Source organism: Clupea harengus, chromosome 20 (assembly GCF_900700415.2).
Source record: "Clupea harengus chromosome 20, Ch_v2.0.2, whole genome shotgun sequence".
Lineage (NCBI taxonomy): Eukaryota > Metazoa > Chordata > Actinopteri > Clupeiformes > Clupeidae > Clupea > Clupea harengus.
The window spans coordinates 2,202,041-2,224,743 of record NC_045171.1 but is presented as its reverse complement, the minus strand read 5'-3'; the positions used below and the strand labels follow the sequence as shown (position 1 = coordinate 2,224,743).

The following is a 22,703-nucleotide window of genomic DNA, read 5'->3' as shown; positions in this document are numbered from 1 at the left end:
TCTTTACACTCACTGTTGACACAATGTTACCAGGGAAGCAATGGTTGCCAAAGGAAATTGACATGTTAGGCGACATTATTATGCACACTGAGCGACACTGTTATCAATATAACACCCTTGCAACAGACTGAAGAGAATTTTCTCATCAATACTATATTTGTATTTTACTTTTGTATTCCCAATGTAAGCTGTGTTTGCTTTGCGTCAGTCAGATCACCAACTCTTAATTCCACATAAATCCCACTAAAAATAATGACTGAGACTTCTTTGCTTTGCCAGCATGCTGAATGCAGCTTATTGGACGTGTAAGAAATGAAGGAAGTTTCTTTGTTTCTGATGCAGCAATCTTTATTCCAGTAAAGTGCAGTAACGAAGCACGTAGAACATACTCCGGATTCAGCGGTGTAGGTCTGAACCACAAGCATTTCTAATTCTAGCCATATATACTGTTCTAAGACACCTCCTAGGCTTCTAATGTAAATGAGCTAGGCTTGTAATGCAAACAGGTCTGGCAATCTTTTGTTGTTCTGTATGATAATCTGGTTTCTCTGACTGAGATGGTTCTCAATGGCTTCCCTCCATTCCCATACTATGATTAATTGCAGTCACTCACACCTCAGTTTGCTTCCTGACCCCAGGTGTCTGTGCAAATCCAGTGTGGGGACCTTTCCTTTGTGACCATGATAAGATAACCATTTGGGATATTCTGCTGGCCAACTTTTGGTGGTCACAGCAGCTGCTTGATCATGAATCTTACAGTCCACCCTTTGATGCTATGAAGCCATACATAGCATCACATAAACTTTCTTTCTCAGAGTCACACCTTTCATAGAGGTGCCCAGTGGCGGTGATGTCCTGCTTTAGGTTGCTCCCTCTGTGGCCATTAGGGAGTCTTACCCGTCATTGGATTCATCACCCTCGCGTACACTGGTCATCTCCCAGTCTCAATAGGTAACTTATCAGGGGGTCATTCTGTAATTTGAAACTATAATATAAAAATCTTTTATCAGGTTTGGAGAAGCATTTGAGAACCACCACAGCCAAGGAGACAGTCTGAGATAATTGAGCAAAACATAAGGGCATCTGACATCCAAAACACAAGTAAATATAAATGTAAATGGGCCAAATTGTTATCAAACATCATAGCATGCATCTTCTTTTCATCTCTCCGTGTGTGTGTGTGTGTGTTGTGTGTGTTTGTGTTCGTGTTCGTGTTTTGTGTGTTCGTTCGGGTAAGGATATGCACACCAGTTGTGGATATGCATATTGGTCTCTGGTGAAATCGCTTTCTAAAATTTCAGAGAAGACGCTCCCTGATTCTCTCTTTGTCTTTCTTGTCCATGCACTCTATTGAGTGTGTCTTTCTGCCTTTCACCTTTCAGCAGATGAAGCTCTGAAAAGTTTCAAGATCTTTTGTTGTTCATTGGGTTGTTTTCGTTATGGTCTTCATCGTTTGTGGTCTATTTAGTTCTATAAGTCAATCTCTTAAGGTGAATCTGGGCTTGTGGATCTCAGATCCATGTATGGTCTCAGGTTCTTTGGATTCCTAGTCTGTAGAATTCTGTTGTGTGGTCGCCGTCTGGATTTTTCTTGTTGGTCCCTGTTCTGCTTTGTGGTGGCCCTTGTCCACATCTCCCTCTGGTCTCCCAAGTGGACTCTGGTCCCACAGGTTCCATTGCCACAAGTGGTACCCCTTTCCATTGGGTTGGTTATCTGGTGTCTGAAATTGTATATACAAAAAATAATATTGCCCCCCCTTTCCCCACAAGAATTTCCACATATCCAACATGCATCGACAACACAAACATAAACAAGACACAACCTTAAAACAGGTTTCCAAATATACACTCCCCCCTTTTTTATAGAGCACACATGTTCAATGTGTGCTACTATCAACATCATTTGGAATTCCAATGTATTGGCTGCTTGTGTCTGAGCTACAGTCATTCTCTCCAAGCAGTGATTTGTCCGGCCAGGTGTTAATAGTTTCCTCTTTGGGTCTTTTGTCTTGAGGCAATGTCAATTGAGTCTGTAGACTATGTATTTTCTGAAGCAGCACTTGATAGCTTTTTCTTTTTGTCTTTGGAGAGTTACACCTTCTGGCTTTGTGTCCCCTCTTTCCACAAGAAAAACAAACAGAGTTCTGCTTTTCTGATCTGTTGTCTTTGCAGTTCCTCGCTATGTGTCCCTCTTTACCACATGAATGACAGAAAATGCCTTGATGTCTTCTCCCTCTGTCTTGGCAATGTCTTGCGATGTGACCCTCCTCTCCACATGCATAGCAAACAAAGTCTTCATACCTACCCCCACTACCTGGGCAGTGTCTTGCGATGTGACCCTCTTCTCCACATGCATAGCATATAACAGCACCCACTGGATTGCTTCTCCTGAAGCTTTGACCTCTGTGTTGCCAACTAAAAGAACTGGAGGATTCTGGCCCTCTTTGTCTCCTGTTCTGCTGGGAAAGCTTACTTCCTGTAGCTGCAGCAGGATGTGATTTCTTAGAAGTGGCTTGATTATTGTAAAATTGTGTCATTTTAGCAATAATTTCATCATAGCCTGAGAGATGAGTCACAAACATTTCTATGGCACAGCGAGTCTGGGGATCACTCTTGTTGATCAAAGCAAATTTATAGCCAATATCCTCAGTCATGATGTCAGGGCTACCACTGTATGTCGTGAAAGCGTCCAGTAACCTATCTGCAAAAGCCGCTGGATGTTCCCCTTTTCTCATTGACACTTCTGCTAACTTTTCTGGATTGACAGATGCAATCCCCAAGACCTCCAGTAGTGCTTTTTTTCGGTCCTGATTATTTCCTATCCTATTCTTTACTTTATCTGTCAAAGCTCTAGATAATGTAGACGGAAGGCACAGGCTCAACACAACACAAGCATCAAAATCTGTCAATCTGTAAATGTTCACGCAGGTCTCCAGACTGGAGAGAAATTCTACAGGATCCTGTCTCCCAGGTTCAAATTTTCCCACACTCTTTACCACTACTTCTAACTCTGAGGGAGTAAGGCATTTGATTGTGTTTGACATAACCTCCTCTCCACTTGCTCCATTTCGCACAATGGTGGAGTGAATTGGTGCCATTGGGTATTTAACCGTGACACCTGAATATTGGCTCTGACTATCCCGTGAATCTGAATGTTTCTTCCAACATTCCTCATTGCCGGCGTTGCTGCTGCTAATATCAGATGTGCAATTGGAGAACTGGCTAACCCTATGTATCACCTTATCTAACTCACCTGACAACACTTCCACTGTTGATTTCAACAAGTTGTTATTAGCCTTGAGAATTCCCATTTCTTTCTGCAACTGCACATTTTCCATTTTCAAAAGCGTTTCAGTAATCTGAAGATTTTCTATGTGTGCTGCCCCGTCATTAAGTCGTGATAAGAGTGAATTATTCTCTTCTTTCAGTAGGCCTCTCTCTGCTTCTACCTCGTCTAATCTTTTCTTGGTCACTTTGTATGTGGCAAGAAGTCCTTGAAGGGCATTTGCAACTTTCCCTTTTTTGTGTTTTGGTATCTTGGAATAATTTTCGAACCGGGACCCTGCCCACTCGTAGGGCTTATCCTCTGTGTTCTCTATTCCGTCAAACATTCCATGCGAACCATGTTTGGAGATGTATTGAACAATAATATCTTCCATTCTTAAGTTAAAAAAAAACAAAACAACAAGCTCCTTTTATATCAGTCAGTCTTGATATTATGCTACGTATGTCACTTACTGGCTAGGCTATGCAGTGTCTGTCCTAAACAATGAAATAACCTCTTTCAACAGTCAACCGCGTCCACAATTTAAATTCAAATTATTCATCTTTCCCGTTACGTCGGATCCTATCACAAGCTTATGGATTTGTGTCGTTAAATCTGAATGTATGTCTTTAATGCTTCATGTTCAACTACTGGCTATTATCCAGTCAATTTATGCCACAATTCGTCGGGCTGGCTACACTTCTTTGTCACACTCACCAATACACCGGTTAATTATGCCACTGTCCGTCGGGCACAACTTAGTGTTCTTCCAGGAAATTTGGAAATTTCCTTGGGCCACAGTACTTTGGGCCTTAATCACACTACTTCGGTTTTCATCTACTTGTTTCAGTTACTTTAGAAACTTTTCACGGTCTGGGCCTCTTTGTTTCAGTTACTTTAGAAACATATTCTGATACAATTCTACTACCACACTACTTCGGGCTGATTCAGTTACTTTAGAATCTTTAGAAAAATTGCACAGAGCTAACCCACAACACCTCCTGCTTATTAATGGAACAAAGACATGAAACAGATTATCTCTATCCTTAAACCTCCTTTCTAGGTTGTTTTAAACGTGCACATTTCCTGAAACAAAAGAATAGTAGAATACTTACCAATTCCCCTCTTTTTTTTTGTGTGGAAATTGCAAGATGGGTGGCTCGCCAATTGTAAGAAATGAAGGAAGTTTCTTTGTTTCTGATGCAGCAATCTTTATTCCAGTAAAGTGCAGTAACGAAGCACGTAGAACATACTCCGGATTCAGCGGTGTAGGTCTGAACCACAAGCATTTCTAATTCTAGCCATATATACTGTTCTAAGACACCTCCTAGGCTTCTAATGTAAATGAGCTAGGCTTGTAATGCAAACAGGTCTGGCAATCTTTTGTTGTTCTGTATGATAATCTGGTTTCTCTGACTGAGATGGTTCTCAATGGCTTCCCTCCATTCCCATACTATGATTAATTGCAGTCACTCACACCTCAGTTTGCTTCCTGACCCCAGGTGTCTGTGCAAATCCAGTGTGGGGACCTTTCCTTTGTGACCATGATAAGATAACCATTTGGGATATTCTGCTGGCCAACTTTTGGTGGTCACAGCAGCTGCTTGATCATGAATCTTACAGACGCATCCATCTGCAAGTGACATTTAAACACATCTGTAGTGCTCCTGTTGATTAATTCCCTCTGTGTGAGTCACACAATCAGCCCATCACCCTTTCAGAACAACAGAAAGAACCAGAAAGATATGTTATTGTCTGCTCCGGACGGCCTATTCCAGAGTAAACATGTGAACAGCTTTGGTTTTACTAAACCAATTTTAGCTGCACGAGACTCACCCCAAGGGCTTTACTGCCACAGAATTAGCTCCAGTCAGAGGCCTCGCTCATTTGTCCCCATCGCTCAGCTCTGCAGTGACATTTTTATCAAGTGTCTTGCATCTTTGATATTTGGAGAATAGTGATGCATGACATGTTTCCTGATCCATAGCATTTTCATCTGCTCTAAAAATAGGGATTTGATGTCCAGCCTCTCGTGTGAGTTGCCGACACATTTAGGCTGTTGGCCTAGAAATGTTTTTCTAGGTTTAATTGTTCAGTAAGGGCGCTTCTATCTTAAGTATACCCATCAAATTATATGTATCACATTACTTTAGATGGTGGTAAGCTTAAGACAACAAATTGCTAGCATTTAACAGAAATGTCAGCTCCCCACTATCTCTCTCAAGCAACCTAGGTCCCACACACCACAACGGACTCATTTAGGATAAGACCTGGTGAGAATCCTCCCCCCTTTTTGCCTGAATATGTTCAGCAGTGGCCAAATGACACTTGTAGTGGCAGCACTATGTCAAACAGCGCAATTTCAGACTACCCCTTGGTGTGCTGTTAATGTTGGCTAAATTACCTGCACATTAAAACTGGAGGCTGTGGGAAGAGGGTTTCTGGAGGACCTGTCCGTTAGAATATGGGTCAGGCATCGGTAGTGGATGTGGCTTCCACCACGCTCTCCCCATGACTGTGCGCTGTTGACGTGCTGGCTGTTTGGTATGACAAAGCGTCCCATTTAGCTGTGCTTGGCGTTTGTGCCCACATCAATTGATTTTGGATTTTGATGAATTATGAAAGGTAATGAGCACAGGAGGGCCAGGCTTGCATTTAAAGGTAATTGCTTTTCCCAAAGAGCGTTCATCATGGCATGGTTGCCACTTTGGCAGCGGCTCTTTCTACCACAGGTGCGTTCGCTTTTCGATGAATAGTGTGTGTGTGTGGGGGGTATAATCAAATTATACAATTGGGTTGGACTTTTTTCTGTTTCTGGAATGTTCTTAGTTGGACCAGTGGTTTAGCATCAGTGGTATAGCAGTAATTCTAGTGTGAGGGGTATCTCTATTCATGACCTACTGTAACTATGGACTCTTCATTCAGTGTAAATGTAACCAATGTGTAGTATTATATCTGTCTTTAAAAAGGAAAATTATGAAATCAGGTCTTTTGTCAAATTTGATAAATGTGCTTGCATTAGTATGGAATTAGATGAACAACAGCAGTGACTGTTGCCAGGCAACCATAACCCATAGTCATCAGACCTTGGTCGCTCTTGACTGGTACAGTCTGCCTTTGTCTCCTAATACGTGTTCCCTTTTGGCCCAGCCATTCACCGTCTTTATTATAGGCATACAGTGTCTTGTACAGAATAACCTGTCCTTTTAAGGTTGAGATGTTTGGCTGCAAAGAGCCTGACAGTCAGGCTAAAAAGCCTTTCACATAGAGCTAATTATATTAGCGCTGCAACAATAGGCATCATAACGCGGAGGCAGCAGTTCGCTGCATATAATCATTACTTGTGTCTTTTCGTCGTTACTGGGAAATGTAGCTCACTCGGGGCAGAGCTGAGACTGTCGAAAGGGAAAGAGGAGCAGCACACAGTCATGTCAGGAGTGTGTCCGTGCGACATCGGCCTTAAAGATAGTGTGCCAGGTAACTCTCTGAGGCAATTATCCTTCGGTTCATTGCAGATGAACAGGAAGTGCTATGGAAACATGAGAAGCCAAGCTTCACCGAAAAACTCTGCTGGACAAAAGCCCACAGTTCTGACTTGCTAGTACTTTCGATTTATGTCTTAAAATAGGTTGTCACAAGTGTTTTTGAACAAAAAACTAATGAATCCAATGTTAGTGAAATAGATTTTAAATGGACACAGTTTGTGAGTTAGGTCCAATTGTTTTGTTATTGTGGCAAAATTAAAAAACTTAGTAATAGTAGTAGCTCTTAGTACCTTATTATCTTGAATCCATACATTTCCACCGGATTCTGTTTTTTCCAGACATGACATGCCACCAACTGTAAAACAACAGACTATCTTTTATATTTGCGTTTATCGTATACTGTAACATGCCAGTAATTCAGAGGTTATGTGATGCAAAATGAACTGGAATATATTGGTTATGAAAGAATGAGATCAATTTTGTTGCTTCAGCACATCAGTTTTTATGACCACTGCAAGGCTGACTAGAGGGGCAATGACTCATGACTTATGGAAAACCACGTTTTTCACACAGATAAATATATCAAAATCCTGTGGGGAAGAATATTTGGTGTGGACTCAACCTCCTCTACAGCACATTATAATTCAGTTATGGCGGTATTTGTTTATTAGATTCCCGTAATGAATCCCCCTATTTGTTGTGACAACCTTTAGCCGCAACTGTGTGATATTGAATGCATCAATCAGGAAATACGTACAACAACAACAAAAGATATACTCAGCCCGACAGTATATGAATGCACAGAGTCGTTATAACGTAAATATATGCATACATCCCTGAATATAAATGTATTTAAAAACAACCAGGCCCATAACAAGTGCAAGTGTAAATAGAGTAACATGTCGGTCCACTGTCTCACTTGACCTTTACATGCTATTAGTGTAATAAACAGTAAAGTCTGCTCAACACCGGAGCGGAAATGGGCTCAGTGTAGTTCAGAGTAGTTATGTATTTTGTATGGTTTTCATATTTCATGATGTGATTATTAAGTGGTGTGTGATTTGACTCAAGGTCCTGCATGTCAAAAGCCATTAGGAATGGGAGCCTATTGGAAAGCATTTTGTAGGATAGCAGTGACTGTGAGAGATGTATGGATGTTTTGTTTCTGGCGTTTGATTACAAAAATGGGAGGCTTGGCACAAAATCCAAGGAGAAATCTGATAGAATGGAATAATGTAGGCAGATATCACTGTCAAAGAGCATAGCATACAAACATCAAGCTTTGACATTTAGAATTCATTTTGTTCCCTCAATGTCCTAGTATGCAGGGAACATCTAGAGTTTATGCAAGCACATTCATTATATATTTGCCAATAAATAATAATTCATCATGTACGTTTTAAAAGCACACTGTATATTTGTCTGTTGATCTGAGGAAGTGAACGGAAATTCACTGAAAAGATGAAGCTCTTATTTTCTGTTTTCCGTCCTAAATAGAATAATTGTGGAGATTATGTAATCTGTATTTTGTCAGGTATCGTATATGTGAGGTCAGCATCCTTTGCCCTGAAACCTTCTGTAGCTATTACAGATCAGACCCTTCCTTGTTCCATAGGATTTAAAAGTACATTAACACTCTGTTTTCAACCGGGGCTGGCCAAGAGTTTCATCTGGCCTTGCTACCTGTTACCATAATCACTTATCTCCTCTGTGACTGTTTCCTACACTGTAGACAGAACGTAGGACTGGATTGATTTTCTGTGTCCCATTTTGTTTTGGGAAAAGAGTGGAGTGTGTCAGAGATGGAGTGACCAGAGTGATAGTGAACACAGCACGAGGGCCATAGTGATGGAGTGACCAGAGCGATAGTGAACACAGCACGAGGGCCATAGTGATGGAGCGATAGTGAACACAGCACGAGGGCCATAGTGACCAGACCGATAGTGAACACAGCACGAGGGCCATAGTGATGGAGTGACCAGAGCGATAGTGAACACAGCACGAGGGCCATAGTTTACAGGATCCATCTGCAGTTGCCAGGGCAATGAAAACTGTAAAAGTGGCCCGGCCCCTGTTACACGCAGACAGAGTGGGGACAGACAATAATACAGCATGGAAATCAGTTTGGATGGCTGGCTGCATCCAGCGCTGAGGCTAAGGGGGAGGGAAACTGTGGATCCTTGGGCAAGAAAAAAGGCATGCCAAGCAACAGCAGCCAAAAAAATAAAAAAATAATTCTGGAGGACATAAAAACGGGAGTCTGTGGAGAGTGGAAATGGAGTGTGTGTTCCCACTGCTTGATATGGAGCAGCGCTGTTGAATGTGTCACGGATGGCAGCACTGGTGAGAGTGCTCGCCTTAGCCAGTGGCGCTTCATTCATTTCAACTTGAAATGCAAGACACAGCTTATCCAGGAAGTCACCATTCAGGTCCCCCGCTGCTCTCATGGCCCTGTTTATCTCCCAGCTAAGTGCCCAATATCTCAGATATGCCCTTTGTTGACAGTCCCGCGAGAGTAGTAGCGTGATCAGTCCAACCAGCCAGTTGGTCCCAGCTGGTCTGTCATCTTCTTTCTGAATTAATATATATTTTTTTTCATACAAAATGTGTAATTCCAACACCTTTTTTGCTGAAGCATTTCCCCTTAATCTGTTTTCTCAACTTTGTCCAAGTGTGTTTTCCAAAGAAATATGTGTAGTGGATTTGTGTCAGGTTGAATCAGGCTTTGTGTTGGCAGGCCAGTAAGAGCATTTTTCCCCATTAAACTCTATTACACAGCTGTTTCGCTAGGCTAACTTTTCTATTGAGGTATTAATTATCGGAGAGCGTCTAGTGTAGCACACTGGCTCAGCACACACACACACACACACACACACACACACACACACACACACACACACACACACACCACACACACACACACACACACACACACACACACTGGCTCAGCACACACAGGCTTCCCTTCTCCTCTGGTCTCCCTAATATAAAAGATAAATTGTCCACGCCGTGTTTTATTCTCAAACGGCTGGAATCCTGTATACAATTTGGCTGTCCTTTTCCAACGCTATCACCATCTCCTTAATAGTAACGGAATTGGGAACATTTTCAATCATCCTTTCAAAGGTGTCGGCTGCAGCACAGGCACTGCAGAGGAGGGGGCTTGGTGCGGCAGAGTATCAGAGAGACGTGATCGCGCAGCCTGGGAACAGCCACCTCGGGATATTTAGCCGACTGAATAGGCCTCTCGATTGTTAAGACTCAACATTTTGCCAATAAGTCCCTCGTCGCACTTTGACCTTTCCGATATCTAACTCCAGGCCCATCTATTGTGGCTCTATCTTCTCTCTCTCCCTCTTTCCCTCTTTCCCTCTTTCTCTTTCTCTCTGTCCCCCCCCCATCTCCTCCAAAACGGAATGCACTTTACATTCACCGCACTCTTTACTTGGGCGCATAGGTCATCCTGTTGTATCGAGCGCATTGTAAATTCAGTTTGTGAGCTTCATGGAGGTTCAGGGGAGATGTGGGGGGATGGGGGGGGGGGGGGGTGAAAAGCATGGCAGGCTGCTAGTCTCTATGGTGCCTCTGCGAGGCCTCCAAACCCGGAGGTTAATATTAGAGTGTATTTGGACGGGATGCTGGCTGGCATTGTGTCCCTCGGCGATCTGTCTCTCTGATCAGTAAAATGGATCTCTCCCCACTCATCCCCCTTCTGACTCTCACTGTGGCGATTCTGCCAGTCAAACACACACACACACACAAACACACACACACACACACGCACGCATATGTGAACACACAGGCCCCTTCACACACACACAAACGCAGAGAATTGCCAATAGGCAGATTTTTAACTGCAGCTACAAATATGTAAAAGACATATAAAATACAAAAATATCCTTGAAATAGAAAAGTAGTTTCCAACAAATAATAAAATAAAAAGGAATCTAATCGCTATAGCCCGTTTTAAGTAAACACAAAGTTTCAAGGTCAGTTTTTACAGACAGCAATGCAATGTTGCTTTTATAGCTAACTTATAAAACAAACTTTTAAATTATTTTATCCCCGTTAAGTGAATTCTTATTGGTTGTAGTCAACAGCAATTCGTGACCCTTGAGTAGTGTGTCAGCATAGTATTGTGTGTTTGCAATTTCCCATTAAATTAACTGACAACATGCAAGCCAACCACAATGCAGAGGAGATAAGAACGGACAGCATCTTAGCCGAGGGAGCCACACCTGCCACCTGCTGTATTTCACACGGACCTGTCGTAGGCACTCACACTCACCATCAGAGAGAGACACACTTTCACAACATTACAACAGGTCTGAGGCTCTCGCCTTCCCATCGTCCACTTTAAAGGGGCCATCAGCTTTCTAAGATGAAATTTGACATATTGTGTATTTTATTTTTTTTATTTTTTTTCACTTTGAAGCTAAATTACACACATGAGTTCTACATATCTTAAGTAACATTGTGAGTAGACCAATACAGTCAAACAGGAAATTAGATAATGATATTATTTAGCTGAAAAAGAATTAGTCCCTGGAAATGGTTTTTGACATAGAAAGATTTAAGTGGGTGTTATGGCAGTATATAGCTCATTGTGAAATATGATCTTAGATGTCAGTATAATCTAATGTTAATGACCGCCATAATTCAACTGAAGATGTGCCAATAAACTGTATAATTATTTGGCATCTTTGTTTGAAAGAATGAGTCAGTGTGACCAGACATACACTGCTTGAGGTCTGTGAGAGTGTAACTAATCATCTTGCCAATCGCAATCTCATATTTTGAGAAATGTCTTGATTTATTGAATGTTGTTGACAAATGTTACTAATGTCTAAACTGTAGACATAGATGTAACAGTGAAACATAGATACCAACTATGTTGAGCTTTCTGTTGTCACACACAAATGGTTATACTTGATATTCTTATTTTCTTTCTCAATGCTTTAACAGATTGCCATTCCCTGGTGATTGCATAGATTCGTGGCGCACTGTAGTCTGTCCATAATCCATGTTGATTTGACTTCAGCAAAGAACAGTTTAGTGAATAGTTATATAGAATGCATACATTGTGCAATACGCTCTATGCATTATTGATGCAGTAAATATACGCACAGGCCACGGTGAATTTATTCAACCATTTTGTTAGCCCTTACCAAAATTGCTTCATTATGCAATCACTCAGTGGATGAATTTATCATTTATTTATGATTGGGTGAAATGTATATATTTGACATAGACATATTAATGTATGATAAATGCCTTTAATCAGGATGCTGGTGTCAGCCCAGCTTGTCTACTGTTGTCAGCACACTGTATGGGGGCTGTTTTCTTCTTCCCTTCCCTCTGTCTGTCCAGCTTGTCTTGACCGTCATGCTATTTTGAATTCTCTTGTGCTTCTTCTCCATTCTCTCTTCCCACCGGTTCACCCCTAGGGCCGCATTCGAAAAAACAGGGGGAGGATTTCTCTGATAACGACGGCGATGAAGACGAAGGTATTTCCTCAGGTGGTCGGAGACACGTGCATGTCCTGTCCTGGTTTCCCCCTGTTCAGAATGGACTGTTTTGGAAAGTCTGAATGCAAGCCATTTTCATGCTCCTTCCCCCCCCCCTCCGCCCCCCAGCCAGAGCCGTAGAGAGGCATTCAGCAGAGCAGTAAGTGTGATTGTGGAGAATGATTGGTTCCTGAAAATGCCTCTGTCTCGTGCTTTATCTTGATTTCGTTGGAGAGTGTGACCTTTCGGTGGCATGCAGAGATGGTTATCATTCCTTCAAATATTTCGTTTTGGACATCAGCTCTCATGTTGGGATCATTTACACAGGGGAATAGAAATGACTGTCTGCAGGGTGTGATGGGTATCATGTGTCTTTGACCTGAACGCGCGGAAGTTAAATGCTCATCGCCTGAGAGAACCCGGTTGCATCATGGCTTTTGTTTGCTGTCCTTTTTTTGTGGTTTAAAGGGAAGGTTGTGGGGTGCAAAGTTACTTTGGTGAAACAACATTGTTGCTTCAAATCAATGTGGTAAAAATCACAATGTGGATGTGTTTGCATTACTCCAGATAGTATTATCCAGCAGATTGTGTGTGGTAAATGGTAAAGCAGAAGTGATGTCATGGATATTTGGTAACCAAACACCCTTGAGATCATATTATTCACAGAAGTAATACTAAACCCAGGCAGCAACCGGAATAGTTACACTTTACATAAACCACTCAGACAGATATGACATTGAGAATGGAAATAATCGAACAGAGACACACTGAGCAACAACTGTCTTCTTCTTGCGAGATGATGCTGCCAAAACTTGTCACTTCAAACTGTGACTGAAACCTTAAAATGTCTAAGGAGTTTGTTTCAGCGCATGCATGCTGATGAAGTGTTTCTTGTGCATTTGTTGAGTGGAGTGGGAGTGAGACAAAAGCACCCAGCTGAGCTCGACGGTACTATACGGTATTTCAAAATCCAAATTATGTCTCCATTCCACTGCTACAGGGTTGAGAATCTGCCCCCAGCTTACTTGACAACCAGATACTGACGAAGGCGAGTGGGCATGGATACTGGTCTTTGTTTATTTGCCATTTAATGCGAGGTCTTCAACTTTAACAAGGCTGAAGACTGGCATGTAAATGTCACCCCAACTTTAGTCCAGTTTATGGCTCGTCCTCCATCCTGTTAGTCCCACGCACACACAACTGTGGGAAGGAAAGTTTTAGTGCTTGTTAACTTCGCCCTTGACATTGAATCTGAATGCCTAACTTTGAGCATGTTGTTCAGTCTTCTCCTAAAGTAGGTGAAGGTGTTTAACCCTGTACTACTGTGCTGAGGAGTCCCTAGATTGTGATTGGGATGTTGTTTTGGCACAGGCAGCATTTTGTCAGCGAAGAAGCATAAGGGGTTTGCAGTGCTGGTGGAGATGGATAGCTTTCAGTGTCTAAAGACACTCAAGAGGGTAACAACAAATGATTAGTGGTAAATGCTACCCTTCAAAAAAACAAAAAAACTACGCATCACAAAGGCATATTCATTTCCCTTGTCTTGTGCCTTTCCTCGTCAGATGGTTAGGTAACAGCTTGTACATCTTCCTTCCGAGATGCTGCCCTTGCAGACTGAAGGCAGGAGCAGCCTCTCTCCCCGTATGTGCGCTAAATGTCACCCAGACAGCGTTAATCCCCTTCTCAACACCAGCGATCAGTTTCTATTTCTGTCAACAACAGAACATTCATTAGATCGCAGGGATTTCAATCAAATCTCAGATTAGCTGATAATGTCTAAAGCCATCCTAAATCTCCCCACAACTCTTTGTAAATGCTGCTGTCAAGGAACAGAGAATGTAATGTAGACAGAGTACATCAACAAATAGTAACAATATCTCTATAAATACTCTCTAGACCTAGAAGCCCACTAAGGGCAGAGGTTAGCAGTAGCTTGTGATGTCATCATGACATCAGACTGCCATCTGGAGATCTAAAGACCAACCACATACAGTATACATAAACTGCTAAAATATGCTGTTTTTCCTTGAAATAGGCTGTAGTAAGGGTATTGCTGGATTTACTCATATATTCCAAGTAGAAGTCTCACACCACAAACTGGTCAGTTTATTCTTAAACTTTAGTGTTTGTGTTGGTGTAACAAAAACAAAACATGCTGTCACTCCTGGAAATATAACATTTTGGACATTCCGGTCCAAAGGACTCAAGTACGTCTGGAACATGACGTGTTTCCTAACAAATCCATTTTGAATTCTGACCATGCACAGCATTGATTTGGTTTTGGGGGGGAAAAATTTGGTTTGTAGACGCTCAAAATAGGGTAGCATCAACTGAGCTGGCATCCCAGGATGCCTCCCCTCAGGAATACAATGTAAAACTCTAGACATGAGGGTAAATATTAAAACAACAAAATGCAAAGTGGATGATAAACTAGTAACAGAAAGATATGCATTTGATTCAGAATACCAGTGTAGTGTTTTATTTGCCACAGAAGAGGGTATTGAGTCTGCACCGAATAGCTTACGGCAATTACTTCCACTGTGATGATCATTGGCAAATATGTGCTCACTGCAGAATATCATAACATGCCTTTTAAACAGGGAATGGAATGGATTTAGATGAGGAGAGAGGGAGGCTCACGAGTTGTGGTGAGAGGATTAGCCGCTCGCGAAAGGAAAAAAAAAGAGGAAGTTCTCGCTCAGCAATAGCATTGTTCACTTTTGGTATTTACCTTGGGATATTCCGAGCTCTGGGTGGATGAAACAAAGATTAGAACAGAGGAAGCGTCCTTTTTTTCTTCTTCTACGGGGAAGGCTTAAGCCCCAGAATCGCTATCATACTCCAGATAGTGTTGTTCTATCGCCCCTGCTAACCCCATCAGTGGCTGGGCCCGCTGAGAGAGATACACCGCACAAGGGGGAGGTGTGTCGGCCGGGCCCGGTCTGAGCCGGACCGGTTCCAGAGTGAGCGGTACCGGGCCGGCGTGGTGTCTGTTTGGGGAGGCTTTGTCAGGTAAGCTCTTTCTTGCCAGGGTACTTAGGTTGTGAGCTCCACTTGAGTTCGCACATCCCCCTCTATGTTTGTGTAAATGGCGTACGGTGTTGTCTGCTCTTTTGGCAAGCTTTACCCTAGTAATAGTGCCGGCTCTCCTGGTAGGCGAGCGATTTGCTCACGCCCGTCAAATGCTGACTTCATATATTTCCACAACTGGCTGCGATGGTTTTGGGCCAACACTAGAATTTCAATCAGAGCTTGGGGTCTGGCTTAGTGCAGTGGTGTATGCCTGATGAGAAAAGAGCAGCGTGTGAAGTAGCATGATGCTGAGCAAGTCTAAGGCAATTCAATATGGAGCAGCCCAGCGAGGGGTCATACCTGGGGTTCCCCCGCCGATTTAGCCACAGGCTCTTCACTTCTATTTGGGGTGACACGAGGCCATACCTGAACTCTCCGTGCTCCGTGCTCCCCTGTCACGCAGCTCAGTGCCAGCGTCCCGGGAAGGCATGGGGGGCTTTAGGTCACTGCATTACCTGTGCTTTACCAGGCAGGGAGGCAAACACGGAGAGAAAGAGAAGAGAAAAACAAACAGGCAGCCGTGAGCCGACGAGCAGCGCTCATGGAGACTCTCAGAGCAGAATCATCTCCTGGCCCGACAAGGCTGCCAAATGGGCTGCGCATCTCGCCAGATGCCACACTGCCAAGGATGTGGCGGGCACACACACACACACACGCCACCAGGAGTGGGCTTCTGCAGAGATGAGTGGCTCGGGCCTGAGATATTAGTTAGCAGACATGTCCCTTTTCCAGCTCAGGGCTGGAGAAGCCAACTGCCCTGGATATGAGCACAGCATGGGCAGGAGCCTGTCTGCGGTGTGGTCTGACTGCTATGGTAACACGTAATCATGACAGAGAGAGAGAGAGAGAGAGAGAGCACACTCTGTAACAAAGTAGGCAGGCGGAAAATGCAATCTGCACGTGCAACCAAAACAAGAAAATATTGGTGTGCAGAGCACCAGAAAAAACCCACCTGCACCTGCACAGGCAATTAGAGCTTATTTCATCTAAGCAAATAATGATTTGAAATCTCATTACTTTTCTCATTCAAAATCAAATTACATCAGCAATGAGTGATATTATACATGCATTTTCCGAAGAGAATTGGTGGTATCCGTTTTAACTGCATTTCCTCTCCTTGGTTTGTGGTATGAAGCTCCCAGCTAGTAGAGAAGCACCTCACAGGCAGCGTTCAACAGAGCTGTCACAGAGGATCTTGGGAGCCAGGTAGACGCAGTAGGCTGTGGCGCGGTGGCTCTAGTTCACTCCGCAAAACGGACCCCCACCCCCTTTCAAAGCCGAAGCTGCTCCAAGCACGAGCTCCAGCGCCCTGCCACTGCGGATAATACCCTCCTGCCACTGCGGATAATACCCTCCTGCCTCTGCACTTGCACTGCCGTTTGCCCTGCCACTGCGGATAATACCCTCCTGCCTCTGCACTTGCACTGCCGTTTGCCCTGCCACTGCGGATAATACCCTCCTGCCTCTTCACTTTTTACTGCCGTTTTCTCCACGCGAGCGCCAACTCACTGGGCATATATTCAGGGGCAAGTGCAAGGATTGCGGACCTATTTAAATACCCCTTTCTTGCCCTTCAGTTGTTCCTATTCCTACTTATTGGTTCCCATCTCTGATGTCTGCAGACGTTTCCTCTCCCCTTCGTTGTGCTAAAAGCCCTCAGTCGGGGCTTTGGGTGTTTGTTCACCCTCTCCAAAATCTACTTAGCGAGATGTTGTCATCTTGTCACGGTCGGTGGTCCATCTTTGGCTAATTTCCCCGGGCGGAATCATATTTCAGCCAGCCCCTCATCCAGTTAAGGCCTCCGAGGGGCTCCTGGCTGCTCAGTCCCTCTCCAGAGTGGAGAAGCCCCACCACCGCGCCCCGCCCGCTCCGCTCCGCATCCCTCCCAGGATTGAGTTAGGGCCAAGATCCATTGTTTTATCCTGTCACAATCGGGGTGTATTTAGGGAGTTCTCAGCACTAAATCTCCAAAGGTGGAATGTCACGGATACATTTGTTTTGATGTATTGCGCTGAGTTTAGGGAGAGACAGACAGACACACACACACACACACACACACACACACACACACACACACACACACACACACACACCAACACCCTCTCTTGGCTGTCTGCTGCCGTGCCCTCTCCCACAGCTGAGCAAGGAATCTGTTTGGCACGCCAATCCATGTGGCCTAATCAGGAGTGCACACACACACACTCACACTCACACTCACACTCACACTCACACTCACACACACACACACACACACACTCACACACACACACACACACACACACACACACACACACACACACACACACACACACACACACACACTCATCCCCAACCCCTCCCCCGTTGGTGCCAGCCATCTCAGCTCCACCTGCTTGGGTGTTAGAATTAATTCAGCTGAGCCTGCCCCTAGACTGGATTTCCACCTGGTGCAGATTGTTGCTCTGGGAAGCCTGAGGTTTGGACTTGACAATGGCGGTGATTCACACACATGCCCCGTGCACCTCTCTTCAGCATCCTCTCTGAAGGGCGGGCGGTTGGAGAGGGAGCTGCTGCCTTCAGCGGGGATATTTGGAGTGTCGCGCTGTCTACTCCCTCCCCCCAGATGAAGATTTCAGTTTTTTTTCTTTCTTTCTTTCTTTCTTTCTTTCTCCTGCAATCACAGACTCAGTGAAGGAGGAGAACGATGATGGAGAAAGGGATGTAGGTCTTACATTCATTTCCTCTGTGTCTTTCGCTCCTTGAGACATCCTAAAATACACCCGTATTGAAGGAGACATGCGATCCACAATGGACAGAGACAGAGACAGCTGGGCTTCTGCAGCTCTGAATCACAGCGCTGCTCTTCGCTGGATGGTGTAGGTGTCACAGATGGAGGGCGCGTGTTGTGTGATGTGGGATTTGCATGGCTGTGAGCAATGGGGGCTGGGAGGTGGACAGGAGGAAATGTGGTCCTCTGTGCCTCTCTCTCTCTCTCTCTCTCTCTCTCTCTCTCCCCATCCCCCCACCCCCTTCCTCTCTCTCCCCCCTTCTCTCTGCCAGGAGCCTGGCTTCAAAGAACACATCAAACCACCTGCCAGCGCTCCGATCAGAATCATATTTAATGCACAAATAACAGTGTCCGGGGTTGACAAAATCACCTCCTTCAAAGGTCACCCCCTCCCATCTGGGGTTGAGTTGAGACCTGGAACACAGAGCATCAAAGTGATGTCACACATCACATAGGAATGTAGCCATTACATCGGGGTTGGGGCCATTTTGTGATGTTTCAACTCAAATATGAAACCTCTATAGCAGTTATCAACATGACCACAGTTCTTAACATTAGAGGCAGGGGCTTGTGAGGCAAGGACTCAGCTAAGTAATACATGCAAATTGAGCATTTTGCTCATGTCTTCTCTGTCTCTGTATTCTTGTGATTAGGTTCTCTGCGCTAGGGAATGTCCAGAGAGTTTGCTGTGTGTTAATGAGGTTCAGAGCATCGCAGGCCCAAGCACATAATCAGAGATGGCGACTTCAGGCAGACAGTGGCGGCACACGTCTGTCTCTCCCATAAGCCTTTGCTCCTGTTAAGATGCAGCCTGACAAGTTTCAGTGTTTTTACAGCACTCTATTCGTAGCACTTAGAGCAGTGCATGTACCCTCCCTCCCTCTTTCTCTCTCCCTCCCTCTTTCTCTCTCTCTCCCTCTCTCTTTGTCTGTCTCTCTCCCTCTATTCTAGAAACTTCTCTGGAGTGATGGGTCTGTCACAATGCAAAAGTGCCTTCTAAAAAGATTTATGAGTGCTTTGTGCGGAGCCTGGTGTGCCTTCCTACAGAGCTTTACTGGCAACTCTCAGCACTGGTGTTATTTTGGAGTTGTTCCACATAGCGACACTCCAGTCAGAAGACTCAGAGTCCGTAGATTGGGTTGACATATGTGCTTGCGGGGTATTCAAGAACTCCATACCAGTCTACAGTCTGCAGTACACGTGAGGCTCACAATGCCATGTGTGCTGTTTTACCCCTGTCTTCTGTGCGGCAGACCAATATGCCTTTTACCTCACCAATCGCTGGAGTTGGAGGGTTACCAAGGCGATCTGAGGGGGGAAATCAAGCTAGTGTGGAGGACTTGTGTGAATGGGAGAGTTAGCGTCGGTGTGTGTGTGTGTGTGTCTTTGTGAGTCATCCGTCCTCATTAATGACACAACATTGTCCGCATGTCAACCATCAGTGCGCGTCCGTGAGCCTGACATTGCCATACGCACCCTGTAAACTCACATCCTCCCTCCACACATGTGGCCGCGGTCGGTGCCTCCTCGCTTTCTCCGACTCTTTTTGTTTGTTTGTTTATTTGTCTTGATTTGTTTCATTTTTTCGAAAGTGAAAAAAAATGTTGATGAAAATGTAAATGTTTTTAAAAATGAATTTTAATGAAACTTCTCTTTTTCCCCCTCAGTGTGGTCTTTGTTTGGAATTCTGTCAAATGCTGTGGATTTCTCTTGTGTTAGTTTTTGTGCTGGGCCTCACAAAACTGAGGCAGCTCACAGGTCTTTTCAGGTGTAAGTCACCAACAACATGAATATAAATGAATCTGCTCCTTCTCAAGTTAATGAACTGATCAGGGAGTCCAGCTTTGCCTGCCACTTAGAGTAGGAACATGTACCACAAGATAGCCCACAGATGGGCATCAAACGTTGTCATAGTAACATGATGTGAATCAACAAAAGAGGCGACTTATAACGTTGACATGACTAATCTCTCTTCTTGTTTCTCCTCTCCTCCTTTCATTTTGTCTGTTTGCTTTCCCCATTTTCTTTGTCTCTTTACTCGTATCCATTTGTTCTGATGTCTCGTGGTTTCCAGAACAGGACAATCTTTCATTTTCTCTCTTCATCCTAGTTTTCACCTCATGCATTTCCTCTCTTGTGTAAGATAAGTGTAAACAAATAATTGTCAGTTATGAAATCATAGTTTTTGATTGCACCCCCAGATACCAGACGTGCGACAAGATGTATTTACATGTTTGCCGATATTCGGCTAGAAAACAGAGAGGCTGCTTATTTGGTCTCCAAAATGGGAGATTGAATATGTTGTTGAATCATGAATGGGTGTTTGGGGGAGACGAGGAAAGGGGAGAAAATAACAACCCATATAGCCCCACAAAGCACCAATGCTTTCATGAAAGGCTCACAAAGTAATTTGCTTTGACTGTTCACATGCTAATGGGAACATGTGCGAGTGAAGATGCACAGTGCCACAGACGCGGGCAGATTCACCAGCCAGGGTGCTGTTTGTGATTAGCTGTTCTTGAGGATTTTGAATTTTCGGTCTGCCGTCTCCATGGCAACCTGAATACAATATAGGGCTTTTGAATCAGAGCCCAGTGGCTTTCTCTTAGCTCTCAAGGGTGAGCAAAACAGCTGCCACGCTGGGAGTGAAGGGGAATGAGAGAGAGAGGAAGAGGAAGAGGAGAGAGATCTCCTGGTCTCCTTCATTCTACCAAGCCAGTAGTTCTGCCAGTAATCTCAAACAGGCTCTTGTTCGTTTTGGTTTCAGATTTTCATTTGACTAAACTGATACCTCAGGGTGAAGAATGACTCTGCAGCCTCTCTGATTATAAACCCATGAAAAGATTCTCTAAAGATAAAAAAAAGCCATAAAAGAGGCCAATTCTTCATCCTCCCATAAAAGAACCTGGACAGGTAGACTCTTATCTTTCAAAAAAGCATACAATTATTATTTATTATTAGAGGACATGCTAACTCCCCTCTCCTCCCGCTAGAAATAAGTTAAATAAAAAATGCAGCTGCAGAATCCTCATCAAAATGGCAGTCATTTTATTCCAGCAGTTGGCAGACAGAGCCAAGCTGATTCTGAAAATGAGCCCAAATGGCCAATTAGGTGTCTGACCCCATCAGTTCGCATCTATTTGTTTTCTCATGCAGTTAGCAATAAAAGACAAATGACTGTGCTCATCTGAAAACACTGATAGCACATTAGCTGGTATCTGGGGAGGGCTTTCCCGTCGAACCCGACCGCTCTGCACTGTGTGTGTGTGTGTGTGTTTTTTTACTCCTTGCTGTGAACGGCCCGAAGGCAAGTGAAAGTTTAACGGTGGCCACTCTTGCAGACATTCGAGACCAAGGTGCCAAGCCTGTCATGGTCTACATACACGGAGGATCGTACATGGAGGGGACGGGGAATATGATTGACGGCAGCGTGCTGGCGAGCTACGGGAACGTCATTGTGATCACGCTCAACTTCCGAATCGGAGTACTGGGTAAGTGTTTCATGCATCGTGCAGTGTACAATAATTTACTGTGGATTGTGATTTTGGTGTAATGTCCATTTCATTTATGATTTTTGTTTAGAATTACTTCCTTTATGTGAAGTAAATAGGGGAAGGCTTGACATTCATGAGAGTTTTATAGGGGCAGTGTCAATACTTAGAAGGGACAGTCAATTTGTGGGTTGCCATGACAGCGTCTTGCAAGAAAACAGGCCTACTGAAGGAGAATGTGTAATCAGTTCTCTCTGCACAGCAGGGCTTTCAGTTGCAGTGAGCGAGTGTAAGGGTTTGGCGTCAGTTGGAGGGGCAGAACGAGAAAAAAAGAGATATCTGATTACCCAGGGACCAGGTTTCAGTGGGAGGAGGAAGAGTTCTGTTAGCCTAGCCATAAAGAGATTCCTGGACACACCCCATGAGTTCTCCCTCGGCCTGGTAGTTTTTCCTGCTGACAAACAAACCAAGAAATGAAACCGAAAAAAAACCTAACCTCCTTGGCTGAGGACATAATATTCACAGACGTCGATATACATTAGAAGAAGCGTAAGAATTAAGTCCTGTGAATGTGCCATCTTGCTAAAGGTTACAGAGAATTTGCTGGGCTGCAAATGTGTGTTTGCTTATTACTAGACTTCTAATGTTGGCTTCAATTCAGTTCAGTTCGGTTCATGTATTTAGTCCCACTGACAGAAACACATTGTCTCAAGGCACTTCATAGAGGCCTGGTCCTGGACCTCGACAAGCAATCAGAAAGGGGGTGGAGCCTCTGGCAATACTGACATGATGTAGCTTCATTGTACACTGCACTCCACACAGCAAAGCAACCATTTTCTAATACAGCGGTAATATTGTAGCTGTAATATTGCTAACAATTACTGAGGTTATTTAGCTCGCCTGAATACAGATGTTCTATACAAAAACAGCATCTACTAGATCAGATGACGGGGAAATAAAACGTGTGCTATTTGAACATTGCTAGGTAAATAGTGAAAATAGTGTTTGACTTGGGTGAAGGATCCCACCTGGTGCTGGTCATCATGACTAGCAAGCCTAATGCAGAATGGTTAGGTTATGGTTCTGGAGGTGTGCCTGCCCTAGTGCTTCCAGTCTA

At 44.0% G+C, this 22,703-nt stretch overlaps 1 protein-coding gene across 3 annotated transcripts in view; it reads left to right on the top strand.

The window, feature by feature from the left end:
• Positions 1 to 22,703, top strand: part of nlgn3a (neuroligin 3a) — a 125,099-nt gene that overhangs the window by 29,576 nt on the left and 72,820 nt on the right. The window contains exons 4-5 of one of the 3 annotated variants that reach the window (XM_031557987.2): positions 12,197 to 12,256; positions 21,437 to 21,586. In XM_031557987.2, coding sequence (XP_031413847.1) covers positions 12,197 to 12,256; positions 21,437 to 21,586 — 210 coding nt within the window. Of the gene's footprint in view, positions 1 to 12,196; positions 12,257 to 12,862; positions 15,269 to 21,436; positions 21,587 to 22,703 lie in introns of those variants that run through there. The other 2 variants (XM_031557989.2, XM_031557988.2) reach the window with 2 other exon arrangements.